The 13,508-nt window shown below is 55.5% G+C and overlaps 1 protein-coding gene across 2 annotated transcripts in view; it reads left to right on the plus strand.

Moving 5' to 3' along the window:
• The window catches only part of Nek6 (NIMA related kinase 6), a 71,275-nt gene that overhangs the window by 44,012 nt on the left and 13,755 nt on the right, over positions 1–13,508 (plus strand). Inside the window, exons 5-7 of one of the 2 annotated variants that reach the window (XM_042678717.1) lie at positions 2,689–2,799; positions 6,272–6,380; positions 7,107–7,214. In XM_042678717.1, the coding sequence (XP_042534651.1) occupies positions 2,689–2,799; positions 6,272–6,380; positions 7,107–7,214 (328 nt within the window). Of the gene's footprint in view, positions 1–2,688; positions 2,800–6,271; positions 6,400–7,106; positions 7,215–13,508 lie in introns of both variants that reach the window. The other variant, XM_042678716.1, reaches the window with a different exon arrangement.

Consider the following 13,508-nt stretch of genomic DNA (forward strand, 5'->3'; position numbering starts at 1 on the left):
TCTGTCCACCTCTCAGGGCTGCCCAGGCCATGCCAGGAGCACAACAAAGGGACGTGCGGGTCTCACAGACCCTTCTGAATGCTTGGGGTCGCTCGTGCTGAGCCCCCAGCCCTAAGCTTCCATGTGCAGGCTGTGGGTGGGACCGGGGGGGACCCCTTTCTGACCTTCCTGGGCCCACCTCAGGGTGGGCTCTGTGTGGACAGGGTTCTAGGCCCCAGCCCTAGCTCACTGTGCACTTCCGGCCAGGCCTGTCCCCTCTCTGGACCTTGGACGTTGAGGCCCCTGTTTATTTAAGCCTCTGTGGACTGACGCTGACAGGTATTGAGGGAGCTCGGCCTCCAACCTCCCCTCCGTCCCAGAGGCCAACACGTGCCTGAACAAAGCTTTCATCCTTACCCCTCCCCTGCCCCCCAAAAAAGATCCTGTAATTTTTTTCTAGAGAAAACAAATTCCTCGTTGGGCTTTGGGGAGCCCTCTGAGAGAGGGTGAGGTTTCCTAGGAAGTAATGAGGCCAAAGAGGCAGGGGAGGAAGAAGCTGCTGCGGGTCTTGCTTGACACAGGGGCTGGGGAGCCACGTTGCACACAGAAAGCTGTTCCTCTCCCATCCAGCACTCCCGCCCTCTTCCCAAAAGGAAGCTGAGTCTGTGTTAGCCCCTGGCCGGCCTTCTCAAAGCAGTACCCGTGTAAGACACCTGAACAATCCACTGGACCAAGAACATTTTTAAAAAAATCTTTAAGTCGTTGCTCAGAGGAGTTGCCATCAAGCAGTTTGTAAATATAATATTGTCTTGATCTTAATAATATTGTCATTCCTTTCTTCTTTCTCCCCCATCCCTCCCCTCCCCACTCCTTCCCTCACTCTTCTTTTGTAGGATGTAGATTTTCTCCCTCTCTGCCTTTCATTCATTCACCCTTTTCCCCTCGACTCCACCCCACCCCTTTCAAGTACCCACTTCCTGATGTTTATTTTATTGAACTTTGACTTATACTGTCTGATGTCTCCCTTGAAACTACCATACTTCAGTTAATACATTTGTATACACTTGCATACATACATACCTCCTAATGTATTTACTTATAAGTTGATAAGCTAAGTCTAACTTCCACCTGTAAGAGAAAACATGCATCCTTTGAGACAAAGGACTTTTAAGCCAGAGTTCCCGGAAAAGTAGATATCCCAGTGGAAACGAGTGAGCCTTGGCCCTGCCTCACACCACGACTAATATGAAATGGATGATAGACTAACTGTAAAAGCTAGCGCTAAACCTGGAGGAAATCTTCATAACCTGAAAATAAGTAGAAGGGGTTCAGTCTTCGGATCCAAAAAACATTAATCATAAAAGAAAAGCATCAGAGCCGGGCACTGGTGGCTCACGTCTGTAATCCTAGCTACTCAGAGGCTGAGATCTGAGGATTGTGGTTCAAAGCCAGCCTGGGCAAGAAAGTCTGTGAGACTCTTACCTCCAATTAACCACCAGAAAGCCAGAAGTAGCACTGTGGCTCAAAGTGGTAGAGCACTAGCCTTCAAGCCCACAGCTGACAAAGAAAAGAAAAGCATCAGTTACACACGTTTATCACAGCCACCTACAAAAGGGATGGAAAACATGCTAGTGGCACGTCACCTACGGCTTCACAACACACACACACATTCCCACAAATCACTATAGCCTAGTGAGAAGTGTGGCTTGGTCCAGAGCAGGGGCCCGAGGACAGGGCAGTGGGTGTGAACTGGCTTCAGGGCCTCTCGGGCACCTGGTGGAGGGTAGTCTTGATATCTGGAGGTGATACCTGTGCAGACCCCTCGTGCCAGGATCCAGTGAGACAGAGGTTGGCAGGAGGTATCCATGCACAATTCTGCTCCACAGACTTCTAGGCCTTTTATAAAACATGCTATGTGCCTGTTAGCCAGCCTCGCTGTCAGCATGGATGGCCTACCATGCTGTGGGCGGGTATTGAGTCTCTTTTGTTTTTTTGTTGGTTTGAGACAGGTCTTAAACTCTTCTCTTAGTCTCCTGAATGCTGGAATTACAAGTGTGCACCGCTGTACCCTACTGCCAACTATTTCTTTATATGCAGTGGCCAGGGTTTCTTCTCTACCTGATGGACCGATGACCAACTAGTGGGCTACTGTCCTGTCTAAGCTCCTCAATGCATCTAACATGGGCCATGGTGCCAAGGCTGGGGGGGAGGGAGGGGGCAGGTCCTAGCCCTGAGTGACCAGTTGAGAGAGAACAGGAAGGAAGGGCTGCTGAGCATCCTCTGCTGGCTGAGCACAGGGACAGGGTGCTGGGGCCTAATCCTGCCCCTGAGGGGTTTGGGGGGGGAGATAGGGGGTACAAGCAGCCTTTGGGTCCTGCTTCACAGGTACCATTTCACACATTTCAAAATACTGCGTCCAGGGCTATAGAGAGCTTGTCCTAGCTAGTATGAGGCACTGGGTTCAATTCCACCCCTACCAATACCCATGTGCCCATTTTACAGATGAGAAACTGAGGCCCAAACGTGCCAAGTGGATTTCCCAACATCACCCAGGTCTTTCCTCTCCCCCCTGAAATGCAGGCCTTGTCCCCCTGGAGCACCCACCTTTCCAGCAAACACAGGGCCCCATCTTCTCGAGTAAGCAGGACAGGCACCGGGGCTGGCCATGTGTTCTGACGTGAACCCCTCCCTCTCTCTCTCCGGGCACAGCAACTGAACCACCCGAACATCATCAAGTACTTGGACTCGTTTATCGAGGACGACGAGCTGAACATTGTTCTGGAGCTGGCCGACGCGGGCGACCTCTCGCAGATGATCAAGGTCAGCACATCCAGGCCAGGCCAAGTGAGCGGGGTCTCCTCTCCTCTGGGTCTGAGCCCCTCAGCGCTCTGCTCCAGCCCTGGCCTGGGGAGGGTTTTCTCAGATGCCATCCCCAGCCATCATCTTCCCACCGTCACCTTCCCACCAGGCCAGGAGTGTGTGGGACACAAAGCAAGACCCAGGGATGCCTCGGCTGGCCAGGGACCGGGTTGGGGGCCGGGCCAGGGCCACTGTGGGTAGAAAGCACCCCTGGGGGCCACTCACACCACCCCTGCACATCTAGCCGCTGCAGCCACTTGTGCCATGCAGAAGGAACAGCGCCCCCTGGAGGTCAGATTCTGGAAACACATGTAAATCTAAGCTCAGAGGGGTTCAGAGACTTGCCTGGGATCCTGGCCTGGTTCTGTTCAATCGCCATTGTCCCCAGGTGACCCAGCTCCCCAGAGGAAGAGCCCACACCTGTCACCCCCACAGTTCACTCCTCACTCACGGCCCTCACAGCCCTGCTGGCTGGGCCTCTGTTGTGCCCCCCCACTCCTGATCCCAGTCTGCCCACCCCCACCCAGCCACGCTTGGAAACGGGGCACACGTGGATTCTGGCTTCCCCGCAGGCACTGGGGACAGAACAATTGTTCGGTACTTGCTCTTCTGAAATTTGGCCCCTAGGAATACAGCACGGCTGGGAAGTGGCATTCCTGGCGCTGTTATCACCTGCTTTTATATTTCCGTTGACATATTGATGCGTTCGCAGGGATGTTAATCTCCACGCGGGTCCCTGGTGGCGCAGAGCGTATATCATGTCTAAGCCCCCTCCACGAGTGGCTCCTCTGTTTGTGCCCGCACACGCAGCCCCCTCCCACCCGGAGCCAGCCCTGTGCTGGACCTGGGGCTGCCACCAGCAAGATGCTCCCCTCAGGGAGCCGGAATCCCACCAGCAAGGCAGCTTCCAAGCCGAAGCTGGGCAGCCATGACTCAGGCCTGTAATCCTAACTACTCAGCAGGCTGAGATCTGAGGATCCTGGCTCAAAGCCAGCCTGCGTAGAAAAGCCTGTGAGAATCATCTCCAATGAACAACCCGAAGGCCAGAAGTAGAGCTGTGGCTCAAGTGATAGAGCGCCATCCTTGAGTAAAAAAGCTAAAGGACAGAAGCCAAGTCCTGCGTTCAAGCTCCAGTACCAGCACAAGAAGACGGAGGAGAGGAGGAAAAGGAGGAGGAGAGGGGGGAAGGAAGAAGGAAAAGGAGGAAGAGGAGGAGGGGGAGGAAGAGAGGGAGGAGGAGGAGGAGGGGGAGGAGGAGGGGGAGGAGGAGGAAGGAGGAGGAGGAGGAGGAGAGAGAAATGAAGGACAGAGAAGAAGGAAGGCTGAGTTCAGGGCCTCGAGGAAATGGCCCCCTGGGCTGGACGGAAGGCGGGTGGGTAGTACAGATCAGGAGCCCCTGTGCAAGAGGTGGAGGTTGAACCCCACTTCAGTCCAGTAGGAGCCCCAGTGAGGTGGAGACTTCGGCTTAGCCAGGACCTCTGGATGTGGACTCAGGGTCTGGCCCTGGGGTCCGAGGCACTTCCTAAGATGAATGGGGTCAGCCTTGTGTTCTAGAAAACAGACAGATGTAGAGAAGAGTGTGGGGCCAGAGCAGGGGATGGAGGAGGCATGGGGACCAGAGACCCCCCCCTTGTACCCTCACGAACCTTAGTCCTGCATCCCAGAGCCCAGTGGCCTCTCCTGCAGAGTGTGGCTCTGTGCCCGGGCCAGCCCTCCCTTCCCTGAGCCTCGCGTCCACCTCTGTCCAGCTGTGGGCACTGCAGTCCATCACCAGTGCCCTCAAGCTGAAGCGGGGTGGTAACCTGCCCATCTGCACCTTCCCTTCCAGCCCCCCTGCCCTCTTCCCTGGCCCAGGCCTGGCTCCAGATTCAAACCCGCAGGGCCGAGGCTACAGCACATGGGGCCCAAGTAGCCTTGGCCTCCATCCTCGCCAGCTGGTACCTCTCCTCCAGTCCTGACCCCTGCCTGCCCCGTTCCTCTGTGAAGGGTCCTCCTCTGCAGGGCGGTGCTGAGACCCAGCCCACAGCAGACACAATCTTGCTTGTGCCTTAGTGTCCTCATCCGTAAGGCACCTGGCCCAGGGCTGGGTGCTTGGAGCTCAGTTCTGCTACCCTTCCCACTCCAGCAGTCTCTGGATTAGCAAGGTCTTTCCAGGATCCCAACTGGGCCACAAACACAGCTGTCTGTCCTGCTAGCTCAGAGGCTGCTGGCCACGATGGCTTGTGCCCCCCATAGTCTCCAGCCTTGGGAGCCAACCAGCCAGGGTGCTCAGTGCTCATGTTGTTTACGGGGGATGGTGAAACCCAGAGCCACTGTCGCCAGCCCAGAACCCACTAGAGACTCTGCGCCTTCACACTAAATGTCAGCCGGCGCTTATAGGATGTGACATTTAGAAAATCACCGCTCCCGGCCGTGTGCGTCCCGTGTAAACACCATAATGAGGACTGGGTAACATCGCAGCGTAAATAATCCCTTGGCCCAGCCCACCCAGGCATGGGGGGGCCCTTGGGCAGGGGTCTCTGTGGACAGCCTCGGATGGCTTCCCCGCAGGGTCTGGCTGCTAGAGGGGGCCTCAGAAGAGCCCCCAGGGGCTTCGCTTTGAGGCCAGGTGCTGCCAGCTGCAGCTGCCCGCCCTTATCCACCCGGGTCCCAGCTCCACCTGGTCTTCCCCGGGCCTGGTCCTCACCCTCTCTGGGCGTGGGTCCCATCACAAGTTCTGGGCATCAATGGGAGTGGGTGGGGAACTGGGACTCTGCTCCTCTGTTGGTCAGATGACCATAGGCTCCCTGTGGAGGGCGCAGCCCCACAGGAGGTGCTCTGCAAGGCCAGCTGGGCCCCCCCACACCTGCCCCCAGCCCTAGCCCAGGCCAGGCCGGGGTCCTGGTCATTCCCAGGCCATTCCAGCCACCTCTGGCTGCTTAAGAGCCAGTGAAGGTTCTGCACAGCAAGCCCAGCCCTCATCGCCGCTGCCCCTGGTATTCAGCCACTGGCGTGTGGACCCTTGTCTGGTACCCCATTAGGAGACTCCCCACACGGTGATAACCAAACTGTCTTAAGACACGGTCTCGCATCCCCCTTCCAGAACCTTCTGTCACAGCTCCCTCAGTGCGCCTGGGCTATCTGCCTCTTTTCTTTTCTCTGTCTTTTCTTCCCTCGAGTATTTTAATTATGTTTCCCAGGTGAGGAGCATGTCCAGAGCCCTTCCTCCTGGGCCTAGGCCCGTGGGGAGCTGTCTTTTAGGGGTGGGGTGGGGATCAGGAGGGCTCCTTTCATCTGGACTCCCACGTGGGCAGACGCCGGTGCAACTACTGCCCCTCCTAGCCCTGTGTTTATTGGCAGGAGGACCCCAAGCCCAGCTGGGGGCCCCGGGGAGATCACAGGAGGGATGTCCCGTGGTCACTGGGCTCACGGCCTGTCGTCTGTCTCCCCACAGTACTTTAAGAAGCAGAAGCGGCTCATCCCGGAGAGGACAGTGTGGAAGTACTTCGTCCAGCTGTGCAGCGCCGTGGAGCACATGCACTCCCGCCGGGTCATGCACCGAGGTAGGCGCCTGCCCAAGGGGCCAGGGCCTGCATGGACACGCACCCGCATGCACACGCACACACACGCACACACGCACGCACACGCACACACACACACATACACACATGTGCATGCATACATGGACTCTTCATGAGGCTGCACTCAACACCAATTTCATAAACTTCGGGGGGCCCTCTACTCTCCCCCATACCCATTGCCCTGTCCCCAACACCCGCCCGGGTGGCCTGGGTGGTCCACATGTGCTGCTGCCAGCTCTGCCCAGGGAAGGGACTTCTGATTGACTCTTCTTGGGATCTGGCCCGTGTCCCGGATGGAGGAAGGAACCTGCTGGCTGGCTTCCGGCCTCTGTTCATGGCCTCCACCTGTTCTGCCTCCGCCTGTGTTGTGGACACATCCCAGCCTTCCCCGGCCCTCTGCTAGGCACAGGGGACACGCCCTCACAAAAGGAAACAGGGGCACAAAATCCTATACAAATGAAGCAAAAGAGGCCCAAGGGGAGATGGCAAGTTTCCTGAGGTCCCACAGCCCATGGTAGGCAGAGCCAGCGCGCCTTCTAGAGAAGGAAAAGTTCTCGTAGGCTTTGACCTCTATGTAGGAGTTGGCCGTGTCCTGTGAACAGATGCTGAGCTGGGCCAGCACCTGAGCGGCCTCCCCTGCAGCCTCAGGCTCGCACTGCCTCCAGCCTCCACACACGCCAGCCCGCGCCTGTCCCCCTTCCTCTGCAGACATCAAGCCTGCCAATGTATTCATCACGGCCACCGGCATCGTGAAGCTCGGAGACCTCGGTCTGGGCCGCTTCTTCAGCTCGGAGACCACAGCAGCCCATTCGCTAGGTAAGGCGTGGGGGGACCCCGCTGCCTGCTGCAGGCCTGGGCTACAGTGCCACATGGGTCTGAAGTGGTCAGTTCTTGCGGGAAAAGGCTTTTCCTCTGTGTGTGTGTGTGTGTGTGTTTGCTAGGTAGACACTTGACCACTGAGCCATTCCCATACCCCAGAAATGTCTTTGAGCCCAGAGGTGACTCATTGTTTTAGAAGAGACCCTGAGCAAGGTCTAGAGGGTTGGGGGGTTGGGGGGGACCACCAGCCACACGCTGCTTCTAGGGGAGACTGCTGTGTCCTACGGGGGCCGGTGGGCAGTGTGTTTGGCCTCTGCTCATTCCCGCTAGGGGTCTTCTGTCCCTCTCACTCTCTGCTCTGGAGAGAATCCATCTTCCCACGCCTCCCAGACATCGATGTCTCCTCGGGAGCACAGAGTTGACTGGTTTGAGACTGTTTGCATAGCTGGGGATCTGGAAGTTCTTGGTGGTATTAGGGATCAAACCTAGGGCCCCTCACATGCCAGGCAAGAGCTGTGCCCCTGCCCCTGTCTGGACGTTGTCAGGGGAGAACCAAGGCCCTGCCTCCTGGCAGAGCTGTCGGTCGGGAGGAGCAGAGGAGAAGACAGTGGCACCCCTCCTCTGTCACAGCCAGTTAGAATCGCATCATCGGGAACAGCATTTTCAGTCTCCGCCGCCAGTGTGATCTGATCCACTCAGACCGGTGCGCTTATTATATTAATGAGGAGGAATTGGAACTTGGGAAGAGGCTGCCCTCCCGAGCCAGGCGCTTCCTAGGGCTTCTGAGCACTCACCCTGCCACATGATGGGTGGCAGGAACCCTCCTGGGGCCTGGGCCCTGCTCCAGGACACACTTGTCCTGGCTGGCATGGGGCATCTGCAAGGCCCTGCTTGCTAGACAAGCTCCTGGAAGCCAGGGCCTCTCTCAGCACGCAACCAGGCTCCAATAGCACAGAGCCAAAGCTCAGGACTCAAAAGACCCAGAGACCCAGGGGAGAGACACCCATAGCCAGGTGCTGCCAACAGCTGACCAAGCCTCGCAGCTCGCATTTGGTTGGACAAGCGATCCAACTAATTGCCATTGTACTGTGGCTCGGGAAGGACACAGGGGCCCCTTCACACCGAGTGTGGGTATGAATTATGCATCCACTGCATCTAATGCGCACCTACTATGTGGGGATGCCATGGGGACCGCAGCCCCGTTGCCCTGACAACCACCTCTCTCCTAAGGCTGCTGACCTGGGAGCTAGGCTTATGCAAATGTGATCTCCTCTCTCCTCCGGCTCCCTCCCCTCCCCATCCCTTCCTGCCTCTGTATCTGCTAACATGAGGCTGGCATGAAAGGGCATTAGTCAGTGCCATGGTTGGGCTGACAGGTGCGGTACCCAGCGGTGGCAGAGCGGCTGCCTCAGTGTCAGGAATAGGAGCCGTAATTAGAGCTCGGAACAGAATGAGCGTCAGACGAATTACCAGGCAGCAGATCATATTTGTCAGGAAGGATTGCATACATAAAAATTAAGTGACAGTACACGCCGGCATAATGAAAGAAAAATGAAAGATTTGCCTCTACACAGCTCACAAGCTACAAGCAAGTGTCTTGCTCCGAGCTACGGCAGCAGCTGCAAGACAAATGGCGGGGCTGGAGAGCAGGGATGTCAGCCCCGCTGCTTGGCGGTGGTGACAGGGCACCGTGGGCCAGGACAGGCCCAGAAGTAAGGCCTCTCCACCCAGGACAGCCAGCACGGCCTCTGGGGGAGCAAGGTCAGCCAGAGGGGCCCTCACCGGGTAAGGCAGGCAGGGCACCTTGGCCTTCCCAGGACCCGGCATGGCCACACCTCATGGTCCTTCTGTCTCAGCCCCCTGAGCCTTTCTAGCCCAGGCTGGGGTGGGGGTGGGGCAGAGGGACAGACACAGGGCTGGTGGGCTGGTGACGGCACAGGAGGAAGCCAATCCCCAAGCTATGCTCGGCTTGCAGGGAGGTGCTAGATCGTGTAACTCTCAAGTGCACCCCAAGAAACCCATAGTCACCCAGGGTCTGGGGCCACCTGCCCCTTCCCAGAGCTGCCTTGATCTGTTTTCCAAAGTCACAGAACTCACGTACCAGACAAGGAGGTTTGAAAAAAATTAGGACTGGGAAGATGGTTCAGTGGTAGAGTGTTTGCCTCCCATGCATAAGGCCCTGGGTTCGATTCCTCAGCACCACATACACAGGAAAAGCCAGACATGGTGTTGTGGCTCAAGTGGTAGAGCAGTAGCCTTGAGCTGAAGAGCTGAGGGACAGCGCCCAGGCCCACAGTTCAAGCCCCAGGACTGACCAAAAAAAAAAAAAATTACTTGAGGATCAGAAGCATGCTCAAGTAGAACACTAACAAAACTGAGCAAAAAAATCTATTTTGTATGGTTTATTATCTGAATAATGAATGAGAGCTCAAGGCTCTGAATTCAAGCCCCAGTACTAGTTTAAAAACGCGCCAGTGGCTCAAGCCTGTAATCTTAACTACTCAGGAGGCAAGAAAGGACGTGAGACTCTTATCTCCAACTTATCTCCAATAAACCACTAGAAATCCGGAAGTACCCCTGTGGCTCAAGCGGTAGAGTGCTCACCTTGAGCTGAAGAGTGCAGGGACTCTGAGGCCCAGAGTTCAAGCCCCATGACCCACCAAAAAGAAAAATACTTGAGGCCTGTTACCCAGGATTACACATCTGTAATCCTAGCTACTCAGGAGGCTGATAGTTCAAAGCTAGCCTGTACAGGAAATGTCTATGAGACTGTGTGTGTGTGTGTGTGTGTGTGTGTGTGTGTGTGTGCTGGTCCTGGGGCTTGAACTCAGAGCCTGGGCACTGTCCCTAAACTTCCTTTGCCCAAGGCTAGCACTCTTATCACTTGAGCCTTGGTTCCATTTCAAGCATTTTTAATAGTTTAGTGAAGATAAGAGTCTCACAGACTTTCCTGCCTGGGCTGGCTTCAAACCATGATTCTCAGATCTCAGCCCCCTTAATAGCTAGGATTATAGGTATGAGCTACTAGCACCTGGAAGTCTGTGAGACTTTTATCTCCAACTACCAAAAAAAAAAAAAGCCAAAAGCAGAGCTGTAGCTCAATTGATAGAGTGCTAGCCTTGAGCAAAAAAGGTTCAGGAACAGCATCCAGACCTTGAGCTAAAGTCCCAGGACCAGCACAAAAACAAATACTTGAGCCGGACATAGCAGCACACACCTATAATCCCAGCACTCAGGAGACAGAGGTAGGAAAGCTGCCCCTGTGGTCACCTGGCAGCAGCCCACAGTCATTCTCTGCTTAAATGGCCTTCCCTGGACACCAGCTGCCAACGTGGGCTTGGGTTGTGGGTGCCCAGAAGAGGGAGTCAAGAAAAAAACCACCTGATCACACAGGAGGAGCCAGTGCCCGGGAGGGACTGGGGGTTGGCAGGGGCCCCACACAGAGAGGAAGGTCTTAAGCAGCCTGCAAACAAGGCAGCATCTGGGCTAGAATTCAGAGTTCAGCTCATTCATTTGTTCATTCACTCCAGGCTCTGAGAGAGGCTGCGGAGGGTCTAGGCGACTCTGTCCTGCTGATGGGGATACGGACAGACCGAGGCCCAGTTAGGGAACAGCTGGAGCGGTCATCCCTGGCATGTCCAGCCGCTTGCACAGCATTGCCCCCGGCCCCCCGCCCCCGGGCACACGGCAGCCACCTGCTGCATAGATTTCCCATCCAACAGCCGCTTCCCAAAGTGCTGGGTGGGGAAGGGTGGCTCACAGACCCCAGCGTCTCCTCCGTGAGAAATGTGACTTTCTCATATCTAATGAACATGTCTCAAACCCCACGAGCATTTCAGTACACCACCAAGTTTGTTTTGACAGGAGAAGCCGGCTCTTTAATCACAATCCCCCTTTGAGGTTTCATTCTCTGATATTCCGGGGTTTGAAAGCCTAGTTCTAGGTAAAGGACTGGAAGGCCAGGGCGTCTTAGGCTCCGCTCATGCTCACACAGCCCCGTCCCCGCTCTGCGCTCGTGTGCACGCAGGCCCCAAGGGGACCCCGTGCAGCCCTCAGTGGCCCCCAAGAGGCCACTGTCCACGGAGACCCCCCCCCCATTCCTGCTAGCTTCTCCCAAGTGTCCCTAGTCACCGCTCCCCTGGGGCTGGGGACAGATCCGCCCGGTGGCCCGGTGGGCCCGGGCCTCTTTGAAGTTTGTCCTTTCATCTTAAAAACCCAGGCAAGGCTTGCGCTGCGCTGCGCTCCGCTGGCTGGCATGGTGGTTGGTGGTTGGTAGAAATCCAGGTTGTGTATGACTTAACTCTGGGACAAAGCTGCTCGCCAGGAAGAGGGGCTGGGGACCCTGGGTGAGGTTGCACACGCCCCTCCTCTGGGACAGGGCCCAGCACAGGACCAGCGGGGGACCCCCCCCCCCCCAGGTACAACTCAGAAAGTTCCTTTGGTTTGTGTTCTTTGGATGTTTACTGAGCATCTGAAATACCGGGGCTCGGCAGCTCCTCTGAGCAGCCCCTAGCCCGGAGCCTGGGATCCAGGGTTGTGTGTTTCCTTTTCCTTTGCTAAGCAGACACTGTCACTGGAGGCACCGCACAGGGACCGGTGCCATAGAGTCTCATGGACCACGATCCTCCTATTTATGCTTCTTACATGGCTAGGATAACACCACACCCAGTTTTTTGTTATTGTTGAGATGGGATCTCAGGGATTTGTTGTTGTTTGGTTTTGTTTTTGTCCAGACTGGCCTAGAAGAAAACAAAAAATAAAGCAAAAAACATAGTCCTCACAATCCCTACCTCCTGAATAGTTGGTATTACAAGCGTAAGCTACCATGCCCAACCAGTCAGAGCATCTTGGAAGAAAATTCCAGCTTGCCTTAGGAGTTGCCTTTTACAACTTTTCCCTGTCCCACACAGGGTGCTGGGGCTTCTGCCCTGAGCACAGGCCGGCCGCCGGGGGCCCACAGTCCCGAGCAGCCATTCACAGCCTCCTGGTGCGGGGCCAGGGCAAATTCTTGTCTCCTTGCAAGAAGATAATACTGTGTTCACCAAATTAAACTTTATCCATGGGAGGGACTTCCTAGATTCTGGGATTCTGGGTTTTCTAATTTCTTTTTCCTGGTATGAAACTGTCCTTGTTTTAATACCATTCTCACTAAATGGCAGTTGGGGTTTTCATGTTTTGTAAACTCCCTTCCTTGACTAAAAATTGCAAGTAACTCCCCCTGTGCTTGCTCATGAAAACCTGAAGCCTGGTCCCAGGGTTCGAGTCTTCTGTGGTGCCAGACCCGCCTTTCCACAGCTCTACCCAGGTGGCACTGCAGCTGTAACACAACATGGTGTCCCAGGTCCTGAGGGTCCCCAGGGAGAGGCAGCAAAGCCTCCTCCTCTCCGTTTTTCCTTTTCACTTTGAAAAATCATGTATATACAGTAAAGCTCCCTACAGCCCTTTCCTGGTCCTTCCTTGCATAGACTACTTTTTCCTTTTTGTTTTGTTGTCCAGTCCTGGGACTTGAACTCAGGGCCTGGGTACTGTCCTTGAGCTTCTTTTTGTTCAAGGCCTGCACTCTATCACTTGAGCCAGAGCTGCACTGCTGACTTCTTGCTGGTTACTTAGAGAGAGAGTCTCATAGGTTTTCCTCTCCTGGCTGGCTTCCAGCTATGACCCTCAGGTTCAGCCCGTGTTCCTCAGCATACCACTTGCTCGCTCAGGCGCCCGCCTAGCAGTGGGATGTCTGGCCACAGGGCTGTTTCCCAAGGCGCTTGTGTCCTTCCACATCCCCCTCTCAGCACATGAGCGGTCCTGTTGCTGCGCACATGGCCTTTCTGTTCCCGCTGAGGCTTGTCCTTTTGTCTTTAACCCTTCAGGTAGTGCACACAGCACCTCACTGGGCTTTGACCTTGGCTGTGCTTATTGGCCACATGGGCTGCGGCCAGGCCTTGGCTTGCTTGAGAGCCGTCTTGTGGGGCTTTTACTTGCTGATTTACACAAGTTCTCAAATACATTCTGGGATGTTGCTTAGTGGTAGAACACGTGTTACTACATGCCGTGCCCTGGGTTTGATCCCAACACCACAAAAATATACATAAATTGAAGATATTCTGTGTGCGTTAGTCAATGTTCTATCATGGTGAGAAAATAATACCTGAGAAAACCAACTTAAAGAGGAGAAAGGTTTCTTCTGGTCACTTGGCACCATGGGTGTGGGAGACAGAGCATGTGGGGAGGAGGGTTTGGCAGAGCAGAGCTGCTCACCTCAGCGTTGCCAGGAAGCAGAGAAAGAGGAAGAGGCGGGAC

Source organism: Dipodomys spectabilis, unplaced genomic scaffold, assembly GCF_019054845.1.
Source record: "Dipodomys spectabilis isolate Male_0828 unplaced genomic scaffold, ASM1905484v1 ptg000046l, whole genome shotgun sequence".
NCBI lineage: Eukaryota > Metazoa > Chordata > Mammalia > Rodentia > Heteromyidae > Dipodomys > Dipodomys spectabilis.